General features: G+C 42.0%; 1 protein-coding gene across 1 annotated transcript in view; it reads right to left on the bottom strand.

Moving 5' to 3' along the window:
* Positions 1 to 27867, bottom strand: part of RCAN2 (regulator of calcineurin 2) — a 221808-nt gene that overhangs the window by 11856 nt on the left and 182085 nt on the right. Inside the window, exons 2-3 of the mRNA XM_022582053.3 lie at positions 12889 to 13062; positions 10561 to 10732 (exon numbers count right to left, since the gene is read on the bottom strand). Coding sequence (XP_022437761.1) covers positions 10561 to 10732; positions 12889 to 13062 — 346 coding nt within the window. The remainder of the gene's footprint in view (positions 1 to 10560; positions 10733 to 12888; positions 13063 to 27867) is intronic.

Below are 27867 nucleotides of genomic sequence, written 5' to 3'. Positions count from 1 at the left end.
GGATTACCATTCTCTGGTCAACTGTGTAGACGGAGGCACCTGGCCCTGGTCTGGCTCTCAGATAGGGGAGAGGTGGGGAGCTGGGAAGGGGTGAGGGGTGACTTGTACCTCCGTTCCTCCACCCCAGGCACCAGCCAGTATTTGAGCTTACTGCCTTTTAACCCTCTCTCAATCCTGGCAGGGCAGATGCTGGTTTGGTTTGCGGCCCAACGGGTTCCTCAGTAGAAGGACTGAGTTATAGTGAAAAACATCATAAAGTTGCTCAAAGCTGCACCCCTCCCTCCCACAGATATGTTATTTCACGATATTTTTAAGTTATTTACTGGCAATCTTGTCTTCCCCTATTTTTCCAAAGGGAAGGAAAGAAAATGTGTGTCTGTGTCTGGGAAGGGGGCGGGGAGCATGTCTCTGTACTGTCCCCCCTCTTGCCCCACTTGTTTCTGCTCCCACACTGGTACCTGACACCTTACTAGGCACCCCTGGCCTCTGTGTCTCTGATGACTCTTTGCCATATTTGAGAACCACCTGATAAATACCACCACAGTGTAATTAGTGTGCTTCTCAATCAGAGGTGCTCCATTCCCAATGGTGTCTGGAAATGTGATGTGGATCTTTTTTTTGGTTGTCATAGGGACTGCGTAGGGCGTGGATACTGGCATTTAGTAGGTGAGGCCCAAAGATGCTAAATGTACTGCATTGTCAGTTCCAAAATGCCACACTGAGAAACACTGAGCTGAGAGCTTAACATGGACACTTACATTTCAGCAGGAGACTAAGATACGGTTTGAAAATCAGGTGACAATAAGTAGGTAACACACACTAAGCATTTACTATTATCTCATTTGATGTTTGCAACAATCCGATTTTACGGTTGAGGATGCTGAGACACAGAGAGGTTAAGAAAGTTGCTCAAAGTCACACAGCTAATAAAAAGTGGAGGCTGGATTCAAACTCACATCCTGAGTTTTAATCACCATCCTAAAGCAAGAGAAACACCTCTCTTCAAGTTGGAGCTTGATTGACAGCTACAAATTAAAAGAGGAGATGATCCAGGGCAGAGGGGCTTACTGAAACTTTAAAAATCACAGCTCGTAGCTTCCTGGTGGTCTAGTGGTGAGGATTTGGTGCTTTCACTGCCGTGGTCTCGGTTCAATCCCGGGTCGGGGAACTGAGATCCCGCAGCCATGCAGTGTGGCCAAAAATATAAATAAATAAATAAATAAATAAGTAAATAAATAAAATCACAGCTATTTGTTAGCCACCTATTCATCAGATCAGTCTGAGAGTGGAGAAAGAACTGATTTTCTAAGCAGAAGTAGAAAGAGGGATTTAGGATTTTTTTTAAAAAATCCAGGGAGGAAGAAGTATTTGCAGAGAGGGAAGTCTTCTGCAATTTTTTTCTCTCTGATTCCGTAGCGATTCCACAAGCTCATATTTAATTTTGGAAACCCTCGGAGAAAAATGCAGTAGGTAGACATGAGGGCAGGATGAGTCACGGAAGAGCAACTCTGTCCCTTTCCTTTACACAGCAGCTGTTTCTGTCAAAAAACGCCCTCTTGGCTTGGGTGGCAGAAGGTATAAAGCAAAGCCTAGCCCAACCCAAATATTTCACTGGCAGTTCCGAGAACAAGCCCATGTAAATAACAACCAGCACCTCAAAGGACGCGCACCTTGTTCTTACTGCCTGGTAGACTCTGTAATTCATGTACTGGCAGAGGAAACAAGAAATCTCTCTGAGGATGCCTTGCTAAACAATACTGCTCAGAGCAGAATGATCACAGAACCCACTATGGATTTGATAGTTCTTATGTGTCAGGCACTGGGCTAAGTGCTTTATGTATATTACTTATTGTATCTTCATAATGAGCTTGCAAGTTGTCAAATAATCACCATTAAATAAAAAGAGGTGCAGCGGGGGAAGTAAATTGCTCCAGGTCACCACAAACAAGTGGTGGAGACAGGACTCCAATGGAGGTCCACCGAGTGTGAAAGCATGACCGCCATATTGCCTGTGATGTTCAGGAATGAGGTTGGGAGGGCACAGAAAAGACATCAGGGCTACACATGGACCTCCCTGCCTCAGTAGGTCTGGAATATGTGCATGTTAGGAAAAGATTATCCATGTGAGTGATCGGGGGTCTTCTTCCTCACCCACCCCTCTCCTCAGCCCCGACCCTCAACAAACTAGGAAAACAGAAGTGGTCTCTGGTAAGATGGAGGAGGGATAAGGGGAGGGAGAGGAAGAGGGAGGTGGGGAGAGGCAGAATACTTCCATAGTTTTGTTTTAAGAGGTGCTCTATTTCAATAAAAGAAAGTTTGCCTCACACTTGTCAGAATGGCTATCATCAAAAAGTCTTACAAGTAACAAATATTGGTGAGGATGTGTAGAAAAGGGAACCTTTGTACACTATTGGTGGGAATGTAAATTGGTGCAGCCACTATAGAAAACAGTATAGCGAGTGGTTCCTCAAAAAATTAAAAATAGGACTACCATATGTTCCAGTAATTCCACCCTTGGGTATTTATCTGGAAAAAATAAAAACACTAATTTGAAAAGATACATGCACCCCAATGTTCATAGCAGTGTTATTTACAGTAGCCAAGATATGGAAGCAACCCAAGTGCCCATCAACAGAAGAATGGATAAAGAAGATGTGATACACACACACACACACACACACACACACGCATGCGCGTGTGCAATGGAATATTACTCCTCCATAAAAAAGAATGATTCTGCCGCTTGCAGCAGTGTGGACGGACCTAGGGAATATTATGCTTAGTGAAATTAGTCAGGCAGAGAAAGACAAATACTATTTGATATCACTTATATGTGGAATCTAAAAGATAAAATAAATACATATAGCAAAACAGAAACCAACTCAGATACAGAGAACAAACTAGTGGTTTTCAGTGAGGAGAGGGAAGGCAGAGGGGCAAGAGGGGGTAGAGGATTAAGAGATACAAACTACCATGTATAAAATAGATGAGTAACAAGGGTATGTTGAAGAGCACAGGGAGTTATAGCCATTATTTTGTAATAACTTTTAATGGAGTATAATCTGTAAAAAAATTGAATCATTATGCTGTACTCCTGAAACTAACATAATATTGTAAATCAACTATCCTTCAGTTAAAAAAAAAATAAAGTTTGCTTATCTTCTGGGGCTTTTCCTCTAAGACTGGATTAGGTGGCCATTTATCTTCATTCCCTCCTGAGTCATTTAGGACCTGAAGGGAATTCATGGGGACAACGGATTGAGGCCCCTGCATTAGTGGTTGAGACAAAGGAGTGGAGCCCTAGGTGGAGGTAAAGGACCAAGGGAACCAGAGAGGGAGAAGGTGGAAAGATAAAGAGAAACCAGGGAGACAGGGTCCCCGGAGCCTGTGAGGAGGGGCTTGTGTTCCCGGGATGAGAGGAAAATGCAGACGTGAGGAAGGGAAGCGGGCGCACTCTCACTTTGTATTTGGCCATAGAATCAGGAGGTTCTCCAATCTGGGAATGATCACCCTGTTCCTCCTTTCCCCAAAATAGCGACCTGGCATTGGGACTATGGGTATGCGCACGGCGCATGCGCACACACGCCCACACCCCCACGTTTTGCTCCTGTGTCTTTTCCGTTTTCCTACAACGTGCATATTTTACCTGTGAAATAAGAAGAGGAAATATTTCATCTTGCTACTCAGTAGTGATTGAGGATAATTGTGGAATATATGCTAAGAAGAAAAGCCCCTTTAACATCACCCCCCCCCCCGGGAAAATTCTTCGAAAGTAGGTGTAAAATAAGGAGCTCGTGTCCGTCCTGGGCTCACAAATCTGCGTGTCCCTCGGGTCGGGGGTGACGTGCAGAGACTGCGCTACATGGAACCCTGGGACTGGCTGTTTTATTTGCTTTTTGTGCCTGTGATCAGAGTATAGCAGTTGTCGAACAAGAACTGGGGCTTAGATAGCGGTCATGCTACAGGTACCCCAAATATAGATGTTCATCTATATTTAAAAAATGGAATTTTCCCTACCTTGGAATCAATGAGCCTGGAACAGAAAATGTTTCTTCCTTATACGTGACACGTATTAATGAAATCTATTTTCTGTTTGGGGAGAAACAATGTATACTGAGAAGCAAACCAGCAATTACTATGACATGTTTTGATGGAGAAGAATTTGGAAAAAAATCTAAATATAGCCGATGTACGCAACTCGAAACTCGAGCACCATTTTAAGCCCTCCTCTGCAGTTAACTAAAATTGATCTCTCTAACAAGAGCTAAAAATAGCAGGAGGAAAAAAATGCCCAGACAATGACTTTCCATATTTCTCCTTGCAGGCATTTCCAGTGACAATGAACTTGACCTTCCAGAGCCATCCTAGAGAGCAGAATAAGCTGACATTTCACAGCCCACCTCTGACTGACCACCCATCTAGTGCCATGGACATCTCTCTATTTTGCCATTTTGCTAATGTGTACAGATAAGCTGTTTTGCTGGGCTGGGTTTTGTGTTTCCTATTTTGTTTTACATCCAAAAAGAACATAGGATTATACTCTTTCTGGAGTCAGGAATAATAGGCATTATAAAATAAACAAAAGAAAATATCCGATTCATTCTCCACCAGGAAAAAGCTCATCTTATTTTGTCCAGGTCATTGTTAAATGATGGGTGTCTGTAAATTCACTAGGGGAATTAATATAAATGTAGAAAGCTTCTGTTTTTTTGTTTTTTTTAATTGAAGTATAGTTGATTTACAACATTGTGTTAGTTTCTAGCATATATATATATAATGTTTTTCAGGTTCTTTCCCATTATAGTTTATTACATGATATTGAATATAGTTCCCTGTGTATAAGTAGGTCCTTGTTTATTTTATATATAGTAGTGTGTACCTATTAATCCCAAACTCCTAATTTATCCCTCCCCCCACCTTTCCCTTTTGCTAACCATAAGTTTGTTTTCTGTGTCTGTGAGTCTGTTTCTCTCTTATAAATAAGTTCATTTGTATCATTTTCTTTAGATCCCACATATAAGTGACATCATATGTATTTGTCTTTCTCTGTCTGACTTACTACACTTAGCATGATAATCTCTAGGTCCATCCATGCTGCTGCAAATGGCATTATTTCATTCTTTTTTATGGCTGAGTAATATTCCATTGTATATCTATACCTCATCTTCTTTATCCATTCATCTGTCAATGGACACTTAGGTTGCGTCCATGTCTTGGCTGTTGTAAATAGTGCTGCTATGAACACTGGGATGCATTTATCTTTTTGAATTAGTTTTCGTCTTTTCCAGATATATGCCCAGGAGTGGGATTGCTGCATCACATGGTAACTCTATTTTTAGTTTTTGAGGGAACCTCCATACTGTTCTCCATAGTGGCTACATCAATTTACATTCCTACCAACAGTGTAGGAGGGTTTCTTTTTCTCCACACCCTCTTCAGCATTTATTATTTGTAGACTTTTTGATGATGGCCATTCTGACCGGAGTGAGGCGATACCTCATTGTAGTTCTGATTTGCATAGAAAGCTTCTGTTTTATATAGACCTGTCCTTTAAAAGAAGCAGAGGATGGTGAATTCTGATCCACGTGTCCTGCCTGACATTAGAGGAAAGCATCAAACTTGCTTTAAAGAACCAATGCTGTGGATACATTTTAGGAGGTGCCAATAAACAGAGGAATGAAATTTGGAGGAACGAATGTCTAAGTTCTTTTGTATTTTTAAAATGTCCTTTTGCAACAGTCTGGAATTTCTTTTGGAGAAATTAATTTTACTCTTCAAGAGAATTCCCTGGTTTTGCAAACTTTGCACTCTTCAAGGTAAGGGTGCTGGCTTCATTAATCCTTTCTGTTTCTCACCAGGGGCAGAGGGACGTATTTTAACTTACCAGCTGTGTAGCCTTGGGCAGATTACTTAACCGCTCTGTGCCTCACATTCCCCAGCTGTATAAATGAGGAGAATAACACCACCTTCTCGTAGAGTCACAGTGAACATTAAATGAGATAATCTATATAGTAAGGTGTTTAGAACAATGCCTGACACACAGTAAGCCCCATATGTAAGTTTTAACCATTGTTTCTATTTACAGCTTTCCCCTTAGTTATCTATTTTACTTACTTTCTGGATGAAAAACAGAACATATAGTCATGGAGACAGTGGTTAAAAATGTTTGAAATTGTGCCTCTCATATATTTTCCAGACTATGAATTTGTTCTCACTATAATAAATAGTACAGAGAGATGCTTCTCCAGTGTTGGGTAGCCCTGGTCTCATGTCGTTAACATCCCATTAAGGATTTCAAAGGATCTCAGAGGAAACCCACAAGCTTGGGTTTGATCATGGTCCCTTTGTAATTGCACTGTTCCCTCCATGCTCGTTTCAAGAGCTTCTTTAGAAGTTCCGGGGAGCACAAGTTGCCCCTCTCTGGAAGAGGGTCACCAGTGTGCCTTGCTTAAAGAACGAGGTGCTGTTTTGCCCCTTCCTGTCTGAGCTAAGGCCTGTGTCCTCACTCTCCCATTTATCCTCCATGAAAGGGTCTAAATAGAGCACACGATTGCCTTCCATGGGCAGCTACACGTGCCAAAGCTCCCACAAGTCAGCTGGTTTGCCAACGCGATTCCGGGCCCGAGGACCGTCTCACGCCGGATCCCTGCTCAGAGATGCTCTTTCGTTAGAGTTACTTTTCTTCAGCATCCTTAGATTTCTGCATCCCTTCTCAGTCACTCAGCTGAACCAGCTGAGCACTATTCGTCACTCCTCCGAAGGAAGAAGAATACCATTCCTTTGATCATTTGAGTTGCTTTTCTCTGCTCTCATTCTAATTTATTTCTCTACTGCTGGAATTGAGGTAGTCATCCTTAACATGGAATGACTTATAATTTGTTACTGAAATGATTCTGCCTAGGGAACAAAAAATGAATTTTAGGGCTTCCCTGGTGGCGCAGTGGTTGAGAGTCTGCCTGCCGATGCAGGGGACATGGGTTCGAGCCCCCATCCGGGAAGATCCCACATGCCGCGGAGCAGCTGGGCCCGTGAGCCGTGGCCGCTAGGCCTGCGCGTCTGGAGCCTGTGCTCCGCAGAGGGAGAGGCCACAACGGTGAGAGACCCGCGTACAGCAAAAAAAAAAAAAAGAATTTTACTAAATTATTATTATTTTTTCAAATGGAAATGCTAGAAGTCCTCTTGGTGGAGAAAACATTAATTCAGTGCTGCCTGACTCAGTCTGGCTAAAGCCATAAAGCAGCAGCCATTTGCCAATGAAGAATTATCTCTAGGGGGTCTCATGCATTCATTCATTCGATATTTATTGAGCATCTACTATGTGCAAACTGCTATCAGGCCCTGGGAATACCAAAATGAATGAAACCTGCATTCTCCCCTCAAAAAGCAGAAAAGACAGAAAGATGAGCAACAGAAAATTACCACAAGGGGAAGTGAGCATTTGTGGAAAGTTCTAGGAGGAGACTGAAGGAGTAGTTCCTTGCCTTGGCACCTGGTTGGGGAGGGGGCAGAGGCGTGGGTGGGGGGATGCAGGCTGTGGCCCTGCCCTCTCATCAATGCAGCCGAAACAGCTGCCAGAGGCCCAGGCCTCTACTAGAACCTCTGTGATATTTTCGGCTCAATTGTTGGGAATAAATCATTCATCTGTGTGGGGTGCAGAAGCTTCAAGGACACTGGAACAGGACACGTGGATAACTAAATAAAAAGAAACAGCCTTAAACTGCTGGCAAGGAATGGAGAGAAGGATAAATGAAGAGAAGACACCCAAACTGCAGCTGTTCTATGGGGCGCTGATATCAGTCACCTATAAAGAGCAGGAGAGTCTCCACATTCGCCGTTGCCCACATAGCGCACAGATCTTCATTTGCACACTTACAAGACCCTGGATTAGACTTTCTGGAAGTTATGATGGTGTTAGAGGTGACTGTCAAGGGAGGGTTGAGATAAATGTTCTGCCCATGTCAGAGCAGAGTTGGCCTAAAGTCCACCCAGGCAGCTAGGATCCTTAATAGAGACCATTGGATCTGGCCCAGTGATGGTCAGAAGAGCCAGGGTTGACATTTGTCTCCGCCCCCAACTAGCTGTGTCACCCCAAGCAAGTGTGTTCACCTCTCTACAGCTCGGTGGTCAGATCTGGAAAATGGGAATATTAATAGTGCCTACTTCCGTGTTGACTGCACCACAGGGCACTTCAAAACTGGTAGATTTACTTGGTAAGGGAAGGTGAGGCTCATAGGTTAGCGGCACAATTAAGGCAAAAGGCATGAATTTTTAACACTGTCGATAAATTATTCACAACTCTAAAAAGAACCCCCTTTTTTCTGCCTCCTTAAGACCATTTCCTTCCTACTTTCTCACTCCTCCGAACCAGGTCCTGTGAGCTTCCCTTCTGAGACCTGGTTCCCATTGCCTCTACTCCTTCTGCCTCTGTCAGTCCCAGGTCACACTGGTGCCTGGCAGTGCCCTCCAGACCTGGGACTCAGCTCAGTGAGCCAGTGCAGGCGTCTGAGACTTGTCCTTATCTTGCCTTTGCATCAAGCTTTGAGAACACTGACTATAAATGAATTTTCTTTTAGGCTCTGGATAAAAAATGATTGTCATTTACTGGATTACAGTGAGAAGACCAGAGGCCAGCTGGGATCCGAAAGTCTGATTTAGCCTGGACTCCCTTTATAAAGAGTGAAGCAGGAAGAGTACTGCCTCAGGGCCCTGGTCCTGTCACTGGCAAGTCATTTCTGCCCCCCTCTCTGGGCCTCAGTTTCCCCTCCTGTAAAATGCAAGTTGGCCAGTGACTCCTAGGCCCTCTAGCCAAGACCTTAGTGTAGATTCTGTGTAGAGCTCTGTTTGCTGACATTCAAAACCGCTGTACCAGATGTTCAACTGTGTCCTTGTTAATATCTGCTTGGGAGTCAAATGAGCAGCTCCAAGGATGGCAGCTTTCATTGGTCCTGCTTCTGAGGTGCCCTGAATTACTGGGAGAAACGGGTCATAGCCTTGACGAGCAGACCTGATTTATCATACACACTCTACCACATTCGCACATACCATGCACGTGGGAGTGCATATGTCCAGGATTCCTGTATGTGGACTAGACTTTCAAGGAAATCACATTCCATAAACATCTCCCTTATCATTATATTGCTTTTTTCCTCAGCCCATCTTAGTAGTTAGACACCTACTGCTTCTCAGTAGTTGAAAACAATGGCTATTTTAAAGGCTCCGGGAAGCTGAGTGACTGGTCGGTGATTACAAAGAAACACCCAAAGACCCTCCCCTTGAAAGTGCTGTAATCTGACTTTAATGCTACACATGGGACAGCCAGTAATTCTCTTGCAGGGAGTAATTATTAATCAAATCTGAAGACCCAGTAGGATGGTCAGCTTTCCCTGAATTGCCTGGGAATTTCTTGGTTTTAGCATCACAAGTTCCCAGGACCCCTGAGTATGCGTGAACCGGGAGAGCGGGTCACCCTCATACCCAGGATTCTTAAATTTCAGTGTATGCAAGAATCAACACGTGTGCTCATTAAAACTGCAGATTTCTGCGGTGGGAGATTCTGATGCCAAATGTTTTCCTGACCACACTAAAAAGTACTGATAAGAGCTTATTATAAATTTAACAGCCCCGGTATTTGGCTACCAGTGGTTCTTGAACCCATCTGCACATCAGAATCACCTGGGGAGATTTTTAAAAATACCAATGCCTGAGTTGACCCAAGTCAATTAAATCAGAATCTCTCGGGGTGCGGTCAGCCCCCTCTCACAGCGGGAGAACCACTGGAAGAGAGAGAAGACACAATGGCCATTATTTACCTTTGGATCTTTGGTGCCTAAAACCTCAGCTGCCACCTGGTTTCGGACCACCCACTCTCCCCCACTTCCTCTCCTGCTATAATATAGGAAAACTACTATGGAGTACAAGGTGGCGCCATCTGTTGAAACTGAGGACAGTATCACTTCTAGGTATAAAACATAAGCTTTTGGATAAGTGCGTCTGGAAACCATCTAAATGTCCGTCCACAGGAGAGTGGATGAATACAGAATGGTGGTGGAATCGCCCAGTGGAATACTACACTGCAGTGAAAATGAGAGCATCCAAACTACAGGTACCAACACTGGAACAAAATGACCGTAGATTTTTCTAAAGTTAGAGGCTATTGTGACTGGCTTCTTGGGGACTCAGAGGCTTCACTTTGGCAGGTGGCTTGTCTTGTAGCAGAAGATTCCTGGGCACAGCCATAAAACAAGGCTGCACAGCATAGAAACCTCGTCGTGCTAGCTGGTAGAGCTCATTTTGCCTGTTTTGCAAACTTAGAATATCTTCATTGCAATCCAGAATTTGCACGGACTGACATTTTCGTGCCAGTTTCTGAATTGTTTTTGAACAGGTACAAAGTCTGACGCTGCATTTTCATTCATCATTCCTCTCGCTGGCCACATACAGCGATAAACCCATTAGAAATGCAGATGTTACCGGGAGCCCAGGATTTCAGGACTGTTATCTTGCTTGGCTTTTCTAAGTTGCTGACAAATATTTATTTTCAGGAAGGCCCACAGAGCTTACCTGGTCCTAGTTTGGCCACGGCATAGAGGAGGTCATAGTTAAGGACTGGTGTGGCATCACTGATGGGCTGCCAGCCGACAGGAGGAGAGGCAGGGGGTGAGATGAGAAACTGTTTGGCGGGCTGTGGTGGAGCCAAATGCAGTTTGTCTCCGTCTGTCTCTGGAGTCTGGACCTTTCAAACACAGTAGAAATGAAGACACATGATTCATTGTGGCCTCAGATGTGCCATGTTGTTCCACTAAGACGCAGAGCCTGGCTCTCAGCCAGGTGTGACAAGTGAACCAATGAGCCAGGCTACAATAATAGTGACTACTGACCACACACCACGTGCTCAGTTACCTTATTTGATCCGCAAATAAGTGGATCTCAACATTTAGCTGCCTAAGAATGACCTGGGAAGCTTACTGAGTCGGATTGCTGAGCCCCGCTCCTGGAGTTTCTGAGATCGGGGGCAGGGCCTGAGAATCTGCATTGCTAACAAGTTCCCAGGCGATGCTGATGGTGCTGGTCCTAAGACCCCTCCTTGCCCCTCCCCTCCCCTCCCCATCCTTTCTTCCTTCCTTCCTTCCCACCTTCCTATCTTTCTCCCTTCCTCTCTCTCTCTCTCTCTCTCTCTCTTAATTGAGGTGACAGTCACATAATTTGAAATTAAACCATTTTAAACTGAACAATTTCAGTGGCATTTAGTATATGCCCGATATTGTGCAATCACCACTACTATCGAGATTCCAAGTATTTTTATTACCCCAGAGGAAACCCTGTACCCATTAAACAGTTACTACCATTTCTGCCTCTGGTCAGATCGTGGCAACCATCCATTTGCTTTCTGTTTCTATGGATTTGCGTATCCTGGACATTTCTTATAATCAACTCATAGAACATGTGATATTTTGCATCCAGCTTCTTTCACTTAGCATAATGTTTTCAAGATTCATCCATGATGTAGCATGTATTAGTACTTCGTTCCTTTTCATGGTTGGATAATATTCTACTGAATGGATAGACCACAATTTGTATATCTGTTCACCCATTTTTGAACATTTGGGTTGTTTCTACCTTTTGGCTCAACCAACTCTAATAACCTGATTAAAAAGTGGGCTGAGGACTTGAATAGACACGTCTATAAAGAAGACATACAAATGGCCAATAGGTAAAAGAAAAAAGGATCAACATCACTAATCATCAGGGAACTGCAAATCAAAACCATAATGAGGTATCACCTCACACCTGTCAGAATGGCTATGATCAAAAGAACAAAAGACAACAAGTGTTGGTGTGAATGTGGAGAAATTGGAACTCTTCCACACTGTTGGTGGGAATGCAAATCGAGCAGCTGCCTTGGAAAACAAAATGGGGGGATTCCTCAAAAAAAATTAAAATAGAACTACCATATGATCTAGCAATTCTACTCCTGGGTATTTATCCAAAAGAATTGAAATCAGGACATTGAGCAAATATTAGCACTCCTATATTCATTGTAGCACTATTTGAAATCGTCAAGACGTGGATACAACCTAAATGTTCATGGACAGATGAATGGATAAAGAAAATATGATATATACATACAATGGAATACTATTCAGCTTTAAAAAGAAGTAAAGTCTATGTTCATTTCATTGTGTCATCTCTTCAGAGTCCAAAGGCGGAAATGATCCTTACAGACCAATAACAGATGGATTGAGATAACTAATAATGAAATGAAGACACTAATGAAACATTATGGACATTGAGTTTCTACTGCTATAGACTTCATAAATATTGCCAAGAATTACCCGTGCCTTTTTATAATAGCCAGAATTTATTTTTGGATAAAATAAAACACAATATTGATTTCCATATGTTTGTAACTTTTTCTCATGGATATGAATCGCTGAAAATGTATACAGTCCATTAAAACTGTCATATAATTTAATTATAACCCTGCTAGCTAAGTCGTGATCAGAGCATTCTTATTACAAGTACTAGCTGGCATTCACTGTGCATTTACTGAATGTTAAGCACTTTAACACACAGTAATTCACTTAATCCTCATAATGACAGTGTAGGGAGTATGTTATCATCCCCATTTTACAGATGAGGAAACTGAGGCCTAGTGAGGTTATGTAACCTGCCTAGATTAGAACCAAGACTGCTGGCCCTCAGAACCTGCTTTCTAAACCACTATGCTGTCCCTGCCTGGGAATCATGATATAAGTTTGTTTCTCAGTGAACGAATTATAGACTACAAGCCAATCTGAAAGTAGAAAGGGCTCCATTTATATTTTGAAAAGGTAAAAAAAAAAAATAATGCAGGGCAAAAGGATTCACTTTGGTAAAGAATGATCTTACCTGTGCAAAGTAGAGTTTTAATTTTTTCCCTCTGAACTGGGTTTCATGAAGCTCTATCCTGGCTCGGGCTGCAGATTTGGGATTGCTGAAGTTTATTCGGACACGTCTGAAACTCTTAAATAGCTGGAACGTCACACAGTCATCATAAGTCCGGAACAGACCCTCAAATTTTTCCTGATAAAAACAAACACAGAGGAAAGTCCATTGGCCATATATCTTGTACTATGCCAGATCTGACAAAAACAAATAACTAGGTAAATAAATAGGCTCTTCCTAACATAAAATTAAAACAGAACTCTGTAATGTATTTTTTTTCACCTGTTGGTCTGCTACCAGTTACTAAACATGCCTGTGGATTCTGTCAAAGGACTCATAACCTGTGTCTAAGGATCTGTAGGGGGACCAGTGAATGGGGTTAGAAATTAATGAAAAACCTGACAATTATGCAAAGTGTTGAGTGTTTCAACATATATGTTTGTTTCTGGGAGAGGGATCGTAATGGTCATAAGATTCTCAAAGGAGTCCATTATCTCCAATTGAGTAAAGCATGTGGTGGACACTGCTAGTGATTATCAAGCTTGGGGGCACTGTTCTTGCCTACATGTATGGGAGCCCACACGACCCAAAATCCTTCTAGTCAGGCAGTGCCATGTGATTAGTTCTGGTCGATGAAATGGGTACAGAAAGCAGGAAAAAAGCCCTCGAGAAAATTTTCAGTCTCTTTCCCTGAAGATGCCATGTGCTCCAGATGGTAGCGTAGTCAGAAGTAGGATTCTCCTCAGCCTGGGTCTCTGAGTGACTCTGTGGAACAGAAAACATCTTTTTCCCAACTCCCACCCCATCCTATAGCTGACTTTGCCTTGGCAAAGGAAAAGAACTCTCTAGTGCATGAAACCACTGAGATTTGTGGATATTTCTGCAGCACAACCAAGCCTATCACAATACAAAGCAATAATTAAAAAATTTTGATTTGACACAAATTTCAATTCAACTGAAGAAATATCTATTCAATGCTCACTTTGTACAAAGGATGGTCTTTAGGTTTTAGAAGGCTACAGAGATGAGGATCGTTTTGTTCTGAATCTCAATGATCTAAGAATCTAAGGTGAGAGGCAGACACAGACACAAATAAGAGAACACCTGCAAGAATGGGGAAAGACGTAAAGGAAAACTAGAGAATTAAAAGAAATACATATATATATATTAACACCACCTATCTAGTTCCTCTTAGTTTAAAAAGTAAAAAAAGATCCTATTATGAGTAACAAAACCAGTGCATGTTAAGTTACTCTGTGTTCTTAAAGGAGAAATTGTCACTAAGGAAATAACATCTATTAAAAAAATAAAACAAAAAAACGCTGATTCTTTTATTTCTACAATAAAAGGCATTTTGTCATAAGAGTGAGTTCAAGTGAGAATGAAGATGCATGAAAGATTAATACTGCAAGATTCATTGCATTTGCATTTGTAAGGGACAAAAGGGATAATTAACTCAGCCTTTCCCTCCTCACCTCCATCATTTTACAAATCAGGGCTCTGAGGTCTGAAGAGACGAGGACCTGCCCACGGTCACATGGGCAGTTATTGGCAGAGCCGGGACCAGAATACACAGATGTTTTCAATTACATCCATAATTACCCTACTAGACTGAGAGGGAGAGATCGTTGCATTAATAAGAGCAAGAGATGGAGAGCAATAAGCTTCCCCAAGGCTCCTGTGTGACCACATCTAATAGAATCAACAAGGTGATGTCAGGTTAGAGAATCACTGCCCTCCGAGGCTGCATGGGAACAGGAACTCAGATGTCCGGGAAGGTCTTCCTGCCTCTTGGACATCCAAGTGAACTTGTCTCAGACCCTCAAGTCCAAGGCTTGTGATCTTTCCAAAGGCTGCTGCACATTTCTGAGATTCCCCAGTGTGTGGCCCACCATAGTTTCTCCCATTTTTGACTCATGTCTACACACACTTGTTGTCTTTTTTTTTTTTCTGTGTGTATGTTTTTTGTTTTCTGTTTTTATTTTTGTTTACATATAAGGATGTTTATTGAAACCTTGGTGGCCATGGCAATTTTTTTTAAAGAATTTGAATGTCATTAATAGGGAACCTCTTTTTTTTCTTTATGTATTTTTTTCCACATTTTTTTAATTGAGTGAAAGATTCTTTACGTTCTATAGAACTTTTATAATTTTCAAAAGATTCACACACACGATTTCATAATAATCCCATAATAACCCTTTTCAAAACAGCTTTTTGTTTCAGTTTCATGACATTTATGGAGATATCTGAGGGGTTCTTCCTCCTTTTCAGGCTCTGTTCTTATTCCTCTTTCCCTAGCAAGAACAAAACAGGGGTCTTTCCTTGTTTGTTCCTTGCGTATTTTTCATTCTCAACTCTCAAACCTTGGGATCAGCCAACTCCCAGGCCTGGGGCTTCAGCCTGGGGCTTCCTAAGAATTTCTTAGGAATTCTTTCCCAACACTCCTGTGTTTTCCTGAACAAGAATCCTGGTGAATAAAATGCTTTCTGGTTCCTCACAATGGGAATAGTCTCGGCTGGTAAAATCAAAGCTGGTGGTTTGATTAATCTGAGAATTTTCAGGAATGGGAGGAATTAAGAAATTAAAAGATCTTATTTCTATGTGGCATATCATATCTTTTAGGACAAAATCCATGGGTTTCTTTGTGGCTCTATGTTTTGCCATTTCTAGTGTGGGAGTTTCCTTCCTGCCCCCTCCCCAGGACCTCAGCATAGCCTTGGGGGAGGAGGTGTTCTTTTCCTTGGAGTCTAATTCCTTGCTTTTTGTTTTATGTCTTCTTTATGCTTCTCATCTCAGCCTTTTGGCCTCAAGAGCCTGGATTAGGAGAAAGGAATCCAGGAGGCGAGGCTTCAGGCTTAGGGCAGGGGTTATATGAATGTCAGACGTCAGTGACGACTGCAATTATTTTCTCCACTATTGTACTCTTCAAAAGAGGGTCCCAGGTAGCTAATACGGGCAGCAAGCTGGAGGTGGCGGGTGACAGAAGCCTCTTTGATATCACTTGTTTTGGGCTTAGACCAAAAGCAAAAAGAGGTCTTCCACCAGGCCGGGGGTGCAGCCCAGGGCTCAGAGACCAGGGTTTTCACTGGCCCATCTGGGGCCCATCTCTATAATGATAATAATAATAAACAACTAATTTTTACTTGGCTTGTCCTCTCTGCACAGGTCTTTTGAGAACTTGTAGTGGTGGGGGTGACGGCTGGCCAAGCACTGGGAATTTGCTGGCTATCTCTATTTTTTTTCCCACTAGTGACATGACAAACATTTCATTTGCTGAGGCAGCGGGATACCAGAGCAAACTGGTGAGAGGCAGACCCAGCGCAGTGAACGTGCCAGGTGTACCCTTAGACAAAACAGTGACTTGATCAGAGCCAGCCCCAGGGGTTTTCCACCTGCCTTTACAGCAAATTTTCTATGGTTTTGATGCCCAGGCTCCCACCAGGCACACAGTAATATTTTCCTGACCTTTGGCTGCCAGTGTCCTCCAGTCTGGTACCCCACAAACACAATAAGTTAATTCCTCAATAGTTAATCTCTTTTTAGCCACTGGTTTGGATAAAGCTGTACAACGATGATCTCAAACTCTGGTCTCTGGACCTTGCTACACACAAAAATGATGGAAGATCCTAAAGAACTTTCTTTTTTCAATTTATTTTATTGAAATATACTTGATTTACAATGTTGTGTTAACTTCTGCTGTGTAGCAAAATGATTCAGTTATAAATATATATACATTCTTTTTCATATTCTTTTCTGTTACGGTTCATCCCAGGATATTGAATATAGCTCCTTGTGCTCTACAGTAGGACCTTGTTGTTTATCCATTCTAGATATAAGAGTTTGCATCTGCTAACCCCAACTTCCCAATCCATCCCTCCCCTCCCCCCACCCTCCCCCTTGGCAACTACAAGTCTGTTCTCTATGTCTGTGAGTCTGTTTCTGTTTTGGAGATAAGTTCATTTGTGTCATATTTTAGATTCCACATATAAGTGATATCATATATTTGTCTTTCTCTGCCTGACTTACTTCGCTTAGTATGAGAATCTCTAAGTCCATCCTAAAGAACTTTGTTAATGTGAATTTTATCTATTCATGTTTATTGTACTAGAAATTAAAACTGAGAAATTGAAAAATATTTATTTATAAATTCATCTCCTAGTAACAATCATAAATCCATCATATGACAAAATAATCTTTTTATGAAAAATAACTGTTTTCCCCAAAAAGATAACATTTAATGAGAAGACTGGCCTGGTTTTAGATTTTTGCAAATCTCTTTCATTTCTGACTTCATAGAAGAGACCTGGAATCTCATATCTGCTTCTGTTACATTATGCTGTTTTGTCTGAAGGGTTTGAAGAAAAGCTGGCCTCACCCAAATATGTGGTTGGAAAAGGGAAGAGCATTGCAATTAGCCTTTCAAGTAATTGTGAATATTCTTCCTTGATACTTCATCAAAACTCAACTAGTGGCAGTTCCTAAAAGTCTATTGCAATGTTGAATCTGAAGCCATAATCAAATAACATTTTTATTTGATTACATTAAAATCCGTTTATCTACTTTGCACCTTTAGTGGACTTTTTACTCATGCAGGATTCTGTCATAGTGTACATCGGTCATTTGGAAAATATTGGTTCCTTGAGTTATACAGCTTTTCCAAATGTTGACACATTTCATTACACAATATCAAAAATCACATTCACTAATATTACCACCTATCTTATCAAAAAGTCTTTCCATATTGGAAAGCTGTCATATCCTTGTTGGTGGATACAAGTTTTACAAAATTCTAATTTTTGCTTGAAAGTATGTTCTTTATCATTGGCAACAGACACTGTCAGTTATTTTCCTTCAAGTGACACACTCATTCATTCGTTTTTGATATAATGTCCGCCAAGTATCTATGTCTGCATAACTATGGTTTGTCTGTTCGTTGTTCTTTCTGTGTTCCAGGAGAAAAATAAGCATCTAGTGCAGCTTAGAACATCTTAGAACATTTTCTCAAGTCACACATTGTATTTTGGTATGCCACAGAATTGCTTTATGTGTACTTCTCACTTCGTTATTCAGATTATTAAAAAGGCATGTGCTCAAGAATAAAGAGTTAATAAAACTAATAACTTTAACTGCTTCATCAAGGACATTCTGAAGTTAAATAGATATTTTTCTTTATTGCACTTTTTTTTTTTTAACTGTGAGTGTGTGGCTGTGAAGAATACAAATACTAGTAAGTACAGTTAGGTGCCACTGCACTGATTCATACCAAAGTACCAGGAGTTTTAACCACTATTGCTTTTGCACCATGGGTGTAAATGTCAACATGGTTGACAAAGCAAATAATGTCTTAGTGTTATTATGGAAATAGTTTTGACCTCATGGGAACTTCCAGAAGTCTGTAGACTACTCTTTGAGAACTGCTGCATGATAGGACTTCAGAAAAAGTAAGGATTTAGTTGGCATGGGGTGAAGACAAGGGGTCTAGTGAGAATCTTAAGGGTACAGCATGATGGAGGTCAAGGAATGGTCTGCCTCCACTTGAGTGATGCCCAGGGGATAAATGTCATCAAGAGTAATCTAGGGGGCTTCCCTGGTGGCGCAGTGGTTGAGAGTCCGCCTGCCGATGCAGGGGACACGGGTTCGTGCCCCGGTCCAAGAAGATCCCACATGCCGCGGAGTGGCTGGGCCCGTGAACCATGGCCGCTGAGCCTGCGCGTCCGGAGCCTGTGCTCTGCAACGGGAGAGGCCACAGCAGTGAGAGGCCTGCGTACCGCAAAAAAAAAAAAAAAAAAAAAAGAGTAATCTAGGATTGGTATGGGGAGGATGTGGAGGGATTATTTTAGAACACGAATTGTACTCTTAGAAAAATTAACAAGGGGCTCTAGAGAAGAAAGTGAGAGAGGCTAGGAGAGGATGTTGGTGGGAGAAGAAGGACCAGGGGTGAAGAGTGTTGGTGGATGAGGACGTGAACACAGGGGAGGATGCTGTGTCAATGGAGGGTATCCTGAGAAACTGACACCCTTAGCAGGGCAGACAAGATAACCAGAAAAGGAGAGTGTGGTAGGTGGTAAGACCATGCAGGTCTCGGGGGCTTGAGGTCCAAAGCAGAATTTGATATTTTTACCCTCATCAATTTTTATCAGCTTCACCCTTTATATAGCAAGGATTACAAGGTACACATAAAGACATTTCAGGTAGTATGCCTGAAAATTATGAAAGTGGCTGCTTACCAGAGAATGGAGATCCAGACCTAACTCAGGCCACATTTGAAATCAAATAATTCTATGGTTTCAAATAGGAACACTTTGGAATTTAACATTTTCTACCTTTAAATGTATTTGCTTTCCTTGAGTAGACTGGACAGTGTGGAGGCAGGTATAGACGAATTGCTACCAATAGAAGCACTGATTGCTTTCCCTGGAGAAGTTCACTGTGGTTTTCCTTAAACCTTCTTACTTTATCTCTGTTATAATTAGTCCTTTATTTATTATTTGTGCCCCACATTAAAAACAGATTCTAACATGCCTTATAAAGACATATAAGAACAAAATGAAACAAAAACAGAAATTGGGTAGAGAAAAAGAGGAAAACAAGGGTAGAAAGATAAAGCCAAGAAGGAGGACTCTTCAGAAAAGGTGAAGAGCTTCTCATAGAGTCTTGACCATTTGCCACGGGTGGGCCAACAGTTTCCCTCTAATTTTTCTCAAAGCTGACATGATATGATAGTCTTCATCAGTTATGCAATTCTCAGGGCCAACAGGGTAAAGATGAGCCTGGTCTTAAAACCAGGCAGAAGGATCTGTCCAGGGTCCTCATAAAGAAGGTCCGGTGATGTGGAGAATGCTGGCCTCAGTGGCTACAGAACACAGACCAAGTAGCAGGTGATTCATTATAGTTTCCGATCAAAATGGAAGCAACAATTATTTTTTAAGTCAACAGCCTTTAACAGCATCCTCAGGACTTAGGAAGTACTCAATGGATTCTACTTGATTGGTTGATACAAAAACCCCAAGGTATATTATAGACTATCAGAACATTGAAATATTACCTTCAGTTTAATTCTAAACCAGACAGGTTGCACATAAAAAATATTGTCTAATATATTATCTCATTAAATCTTCACTAAAGCCCTTTGAAGGAGAGTTGGAATTACTATTATCCTTGAGTAACACATGAAAGCCAAAGAAGTGAATGACCTCCGCAAGGTCACCCGACTAACTAGTTAGCAAAACCAGAACTAGTAAGGTCAAGTTGTTTATACTACCGATATACCATGGATGCCATGCAAACAAGTGAGAAGTCTGAAAAACCAAAATGAGAAAAACCAGCTTTCCTTGTCCATCCAGAAAAAGAGTCCTGTCCTGGAAAACGTGGCTGCCAGAGAAATCCAATGGTGACTTTACTGCGTTCCAAACGATGCTTTATGCCTTCATATATTTTTCAATTTTCTCAGTTATGATCCCTTTGGGTATAAATTATCTTAATAAGAAATTCAGCTTCCCTCAAAATCACAAGGCTCTCGTCTGTCAGATAACACCTCCCAGAAACAGCTGAAGAATGAAACAATTCATTTAGGTTTATCACTTCTCAGTGGATGCTCCGGGTGAGCCCTGTGCAAATCCCATGTTTAAGGATCATACTGGATTTTATAGGCTGCTCAGGAGGGCCTCCTGTCAAAAGGACTGTTATTGTAAATCTTCCATAATGCAGGCTCCTTACGTGACAGGCATAACCAGGCCTGCATGTAGGGATTTTTTTTTCATCTGGATTTTAACCTGTCAGGATTTCTTAGGCCAGGCAGACTTGTGTTAAATCATGCTTTGTTCCCTTTGTGGTCCTGATATTAAATTAAAAAAATCATTGTGAAAGGAGGCTCTCAACTATTCCTTGCTGATAAAAGAAGAGGACAGACCTCATGTCGCATAACGGCTCAAAAAAAAAAGATAATTCACTGGTAAAGGCACAAAAGACTTTATCCCTTCTCAGTGGAGTCCTTGTGAGAGACAGAGATCTAAAACTCAGGTCCAAACTCCAAAAGGAGCTGCTTTGTCCTAAAACCTCATGAATTCATCACACACCTTTCTCGGCAGAATGCTTTCTGTGGTCTGTGTTTGGTTCTGTTCTTTCATTCCCAGCAGTGACCCTAAAGTTCACAGAGGCTGTATAACATTGCCATGCGAGCATCCATTTTTACTTCTCTTTAGTTAAGGAAATCTCTGGTTCTCTACTTCCACTAAGCCGCCATCTATGCATTTAGAACTGGAAAAACAAAACTTCCCAAACTCCTCCAAAACTAAGAAACCGTACAAGGGCTAGAAACTGGAATGACCTTGGAATAGGGGTGAATCTAAGTATCGTGGAGCCTGAAGCTTTTACAACTTGGGAAGCCCTCCTGAAGCAAAATAATACAAAATTAGGCACGAAGTTAGAATTTTGTTTTTGAATGAGAACCAAAAAAATTCATAAGGAATAACTTTTGCAAAATTTACAGACTATATATGACCATGGGAACAGGCCGCAGGGCCCTACCAGGGCCTTGGTAGAGACCCACGCAAATGAGGGGCCCTTAAGCTGCAACTTCATTCACTTCCCAGGAAGTATGACCAAGAGAATCATGAGTCACCTGGGCCATCACCAAGTAGTCAGCAGTCTAGGTTTCCAGAATAGCTAAAACAAGTACAAGGCTTATATAACCCTCAGCTGATGACGTTCATTTCCCTAAACGTTTGAATCACCAGGATGAGAACCAAGAAACTAAAATCTGCAAAGTTTCCGCCCAGGTCTCATATTATAGATGACTGAGTCCCTGCCACACATGAACCCATTTTGTAAATACCCAAGATGGAGGCCTGAGGAGAAGGAACAAGTAAGGGGGTTGCTTGGACCCCATCCTGCAGCTGCTCAGTAAGGGCTGGTAAGTGCCAGACGGGGGGACCAAGAGAGGAGCTTACAGGTGGCGCTGTCTGCGTGCCTACGACCCTTGCACAGCAACTGCCCACGCTTTGGGTGAGGAAGACCCTCCCAGCACCTGAATGCAGGACTGGTTCTGGTGGGTCTCACTGCCCCCACCAGTGAGACCAGGGGACTGTGGAGCCTGGCTATGCCAAGCAAGATACCATCTGTGGATGCCTGCATGCTTCCTTCCTGCCCCAGGACACTTGTAAGCCTCCCAAGGGGTCTCTAAACACCTAGGGAGCGGCAGGGAGGAGCACCCCTACCTGTAAGGGGGATGCGCCAGGAAAACGAGACCTCTGAGAAAGTGGTTATGAGCACAGCTGTCTGTTACGTGCCATAAAGCTGGACGTCTCTGCATGGTTATAAATACAAAGGGAGCATCCGACAGTCCTTTTATAGCTGCTACATTTCAGTTTACAGTGTCAATGGCTGCCTGGGTTCCAGGCATTTGCTGAGAGCTAACGGCTGCTACATGCTTCTCTGGGCCAGCAGCTCCTCTTCTCTGATGGTTAATCTGCAAGAATGCCTGCGGCTATCATCAGCCCTGATTAGACACAGGCTCTAATTGCGCATGCGTCATTGATGAACTGCACGGCTCCCTTTACAGCTTACCCGAAGACAGGAACTGCATTCTACATTTATTTAAATATTGATTTACCCATTAGAGATTGATAAAGAGAGGCAATATAAAGCCATGTTACTAGCACAGACTCTAGACCCACACTGCCTAGTTCAAATCCCAGACCCAGGATTTGTGCAACCTTAAGCAATTTACTTACCCAACACCTCAGTTTTCTTATCTGCAAAATGGGATAATAACAGAATCTACCTCACAGCGCTATTCTGAGCATTAAGTAAATTAATATATTTAAATCACTGAGCACAATAAGTTTATTCGAGCTGTTAGTATTATGATTCCCACATTTGAAGATAAACAATGTTTTGTTTATATGCCTGTATTTGGTCCGCTGGCTCTAGCTGTACAAATCTCCCTATATCTAAATCCAAGTATATAAATATATCTATGCCTACATCCATCTATATTTATATCTATACTTGTACCTGTATCTAATCCTTAAAATATTAAATTATAGGAATGCTCAGAGCGATATCTCATATAAAATTAAGTCTAATTATACTAAGGTGATTTTATTGATGTTATCTACTTAAAATGTAAAGCCCCAATTAACCATCAAGATTTCTTTCTTGGCTGCTAAGCTTTAAAAGTTTCCTTTAAAAAAACAATGTGGTAAATTAAATAATTCTAAGGAGGAAATCAACTGGGTCATTGCCTTCAATCTTTGCCTTTGGAAACCCTGCACCATTAGCAGGGGCTGAGGCTCAGAGAGACAGTGAGTAAATCGCAAAGACAACAGCCCCTACTGGAAATATCTGAAGCTCAGACGAATAGGAGATTTGTTAAGCCTTTCCCACCTGTCTCCTTTCACCTGTCCGAATGCAACTCAACTATCTTTTAGACAAACCCGTCTCCAGAACTCTAGTCCCCATATTCCATATTCTAGTCCCCAAATGTTGCCTGGACATTTCCTTTGGGTTATGCGATAAGCGCCTTAAATTTCATGCCTCTAAAGCCACATTCTTTGCGGGGGGCAACCTCTAAATCTGCTTCTCCTCTTTCTCAACAAATGGACCCCATCTACTCAGCTGCTCAAGCCAGGAAGCTGAATGTCATCCTGGTCTTTTCCCTCTCCCTCACCCCACATCCCAGCAGTCAGCTTGTGTTCTCTCAATCTTCCAGCACCTACTCTTCATCCTCACCAACTCCTTGGCTCACCACAGCTCTCCCGATGGCCGCACTAGGTCCCCCAGCTTCAGTCTGGCCACCCTCGAATCAACCTTGAAAGTCTACTGCAAGACAGGTCTTTCTAAAGAAGAAAATTCTGATGATATAGTTCTTCCATAAAATCCTTCGGTGGCTTCACAGAGCTTCTAAGAACATGGCGTGGCTTAGCATGAAAGGCCCTTTATAAAATGGCCATCACTCACCCACAAATCTCACATTCTACCCTTTGCCTAATCTGTACTCCAGCAAATTTCCACTTATAGGTTCCGAAAGGCAGCCTATTCTGTATCTCCAAGCCGTCTCTCACTTGTTCTCTCTTCTGCCTGTGACACCCTTTTCCTTCAGATAGCTTCTTTTCTTTCCCTTTATTTTTTTCCAGTTTTATTGAGATATAATTGACATTTTGCATACGTTTAAGGTATACAACATAATGATTTGATAAACATATATATTGGAAATGATTGCCACAATATGTTTAGTTATCATCCATTACCGCACATAGTTACACATTTTTTTTCTTGCGAAGAGAACTTTTAAAATCCATTCTCTTAGCAACTTTCAAATACACAATACAGTGTTGATGACTACAGTTATCATGTTGTATATTCCATCCCCATCAGATAACTTCTAATTGTCTCTCAAGTCCCAGCTTGGGTCTCATCTGAGAAATCCTTCCTGAACCCTACTGAGGTTTACACAGCCTCCCACGGTGCTCCCATAACAGAGTTATCTACTTAGTGAGGGTAACTGCTCCCTTACTAACTGGACTGTAAGAACTTCAAGGGTAGGAACAGCTCATGTTTTTGTCCTGTGTCCTTTGCTCATGGGTTCACTATTGAGTGCCAACTGTGTACCGTGCATGATGGCTGCTCTATGGGATGGGCTCACTTGGTAATGAAATGAATAAAACAACGTGGATAGAACTGTCCTCCTCACCTCCCCCTGCTACCTTTTGGTGAATTTTTTCTTCTCTTCAAAGCTACATTCAATAAAATCAGCAAATACGTACCGAACACATGGATCCAGATCCTCCATGTTATAATGTAACAGGGAAGCCTAAATCAAATTCTACACATTTCTTTCCTGAAACCTTTCTTGACCCCTTCCCCTGACATACCCTTCCTCCATCTAGGTTTAATCTCCACTTCCTTCGGTTATTTAAGACACTCTGAATCTCTTTTCAGAATAATGGATCATCAAAGGGTGTGTGTGTGCACGGAGAAGGGGAAGAGGTCAAGTAAGACTTCAGGTAAAATATGGTAAATGAAAGGTGGATAGAATTTCGATGTGTGGAAATGCGGTGGCGGGAGACTTTAGACAAAGCTTTTTGTTCCAGACAAGGATAGCATTATCAAAGGATTTATATATTCCGATTAATCTGAGGCCACCTCTAAGAAAAGGGACTTCGGGGGACTGAGGACAAATGTAACAGTCCTAAGCCACATTTCCATGGGCGTGGCCTTGCTGCCCGTTCACAACTGTTATTAATTACTCGTAGAAAACGTAAAACAAATAAGCTTTGAGATTTCATTATTTTAAGGGTCAGCTCTTACATGTTTCTTATGACATTTTCCTAGCAGTCTGCTCCACTGAATACATTTCATTTGAACCCTAAGCTACAGGTCGTGGGCCTACTGAGGCAGACAGGACAAAGTGCTCGCCAGCTCCCACACCAATTTAGGAAATGTCCCCTCTTGAGCACATCATGCAGTGTTGTAGTTGAAAGAGGGAGGAAATGTATTTCTAGAAACAAGCAGTGTTCTCTCAAGATTGAAATGAAGCCTCTGTTTTAATATTCGGCTGTCAATAATTGATGAGGACATTTTTAGTATGTTTAATCTTAAATGAAAGGGCTAAATCCTAAATATGTTCCATATCACATCCTTCTGAAGATAGGCAATTTCAAATTAAATCCATTCATTTTGCCATTTGGCATACGATCAAAGCAAACTTTTCAAAGCCAGCGTGGTATCCTTAACTAATTCTTTCCCTGAAATTGAGATGGCATTTGCATTCTTTTGAGATGCAGATATGAGCAAATTCTAATGACTCAATCTTTAAATCTAGAAAGAAAACACAGTTTGTTATGTTCCCAATCGTCTTCCTCTCTCTTCCTTTTCCTCCTCTCAGTTACACCTTTTCTATCTTATTTGGGTTTTATTCTCTCTGCGCTTTAGATAAAGACGTAAGAAGAATATACGTTATAAAAGAAACCTTATATAAAATGAAATCTCTCATGTTCAGATTCCTTGAGATTTCAAACTGAAATTATTGTTTCAACCTGTCACAAATTTGGGACACAAGACACCTAAAAGAAAGCCTTTTGGAACTAAAACATGGCAGTCAACACTGCAGCTAACACTGAGCTTAGTTTTGAATGGCAGTTTTGCACAGTGGCTAAATCTTCCCTTGGACATTTAGGAGACAGCAGGTAAGTACCGCGGGTATGGCTAAGGATGGGTAAAGTCTGAATTCTTCTGGTGGGCCAAGCCCTCCCTAAGCCCCTTCCATATGATAACACATTTCAATCTCACAATAAACTTAGGAGACAGATGAAGAAATGGGCTGAAAGAGATTCAACCATTTGCCTAATGTGGCCAGCTGGTCGGTCAGTGACAGAATGCAGATTTCATCCTGGTACCTGGAGCCATAGGCTTAACCTCCAGGCTGCCCCACCTACGGCACAGAGAAGCTGGGTTGATATGGCTTCATCCCTTTCTTGCATTTCACCCAAGGAGATGGACCCATCTTTTGTCTTCAGTCAGTTTTGTTCCTGTGTATCTCACAGGCCAGCAGCAGTGTGAAGAATTACTGTATAATCCTAGGTAAAATGGAACCTGAGAAGAAGCTCCTCCCGTCAAAAAGATGAGAGCTTCAGGGCTCCCCTGGTGGTGCAGTGGTTGAGAGTCCGCCTGCCGATGCAGGGGACACGGGTTCGTGCCCTGGTCCAGGAAGATCCCACATGCCGCGGAGCGGCTGGGCCCGTGAGCCATGGCCACTGAGCCTGTGCGTCCGGAGCCTATGCTCCTCAACAGGAGAGGCCACAACAGTGAGAGGCCCGCGTACCACACACACAAAAAAAAGATGAGAGCTTTGGGCAGTTCAGACTAGAAGCATCTGTAAATTGTATCATAGTGATAAATGATGAAATTACCATGTCTCTTCCACAAGAGACACATTTGTGTATATGTGCTACATACAGAAGTGCAGGATTATTGAACGTAAGCCTGATTTACGGCCAAAGCTGTTGCTAGCCAAGAAGGATGATTCGACTGAGAATTCCCTTCTCTCCATGTGGTAGAAAGTTTGGGGAGAAATAGGCAAGCTGGATGAAGCCTGTAACGTGTCATCATTGTCTACTATAATTAGGATCGCTATACAACGTGTTTTTGAAGCCGGTACAATTTGAAGGGGGCAGTGTTACAGGTTATGCTGTGACCTGAGGACTGTCCTGGGCACCCTGGATATTTGGTCACCAACTGGATGGTCCCCCGAACCACTGATTCCAAAACTGTGGTCCTCAGCCCACTAGAAGGAAATGACAGTCCTTCTGATGGACGGATCCTGTCCAAATGCGTAAGCCTCCTCTGCAGTTTTTAGCAATAACTCATGCATATTCCATAGACTTTCTTTTCACTACGGGCTACTTATTTGTAATCTCGGAGAGAGTTCCAGAATAAATTTTTAAGGGTTACTAAAATCCATAAATGAGTTTATAAAAGGATTCTAGTTAGTACCGTTGGCCCTCAGTATCCATGGTTCTGCGTGTACAGATTCAACCAACTACAGATCAGAAAAAATCGCAAAAATACCCAAATTCCAGAAAGTTCCCAAAAGCAAAACTTGAATTTGCTGTGCTCTGGTAACTATTTATATAGGTATTTACATCATAGTTACAACTAGTTGCATAGCATTTACATTGTATTAGGTATTATCAGTAATCTAGAGATGATTTAAAGTATGCAGGGAGATGTGTGCAGGTTATGTGCAAACACTATGGCATTTGACACAAGGGACTTGAGCATCCACGGAATTTGATATCCGTGGGGGTCATGGAACCAAATGCCCATGGATACCGAGGGATGAATGTATTCAGCAAAAAACCTGTTTGCTGCACAACTCCTAATACTACTGCACTTGAACACAGGAAGAGTTGGAATTCTCAAACCTCCCAGCAGTAATAATAA

The sequence above is a fragment of the Delphinapterus leucas genome, chromosome 10 (assembly GCF_059928025.1).
Source record: "Delphinapterus leucas isolate spDelLeu-1000000601 "Yukka" chromosome 10, BTC_Dleu_Yukka2, whole genome shotgun sequence".
Lineage (NCBI taxonomy): Eukaryota > Metazoa > Chordata > Mammalia > Artiodactyla > Monodontidae > Delphinapterus > Delphinapterus leucas.
Note: the sequence above shows the minus strand (reverse complement) of the source record. Positions and strands in the feature narration are given on the sequence as shown.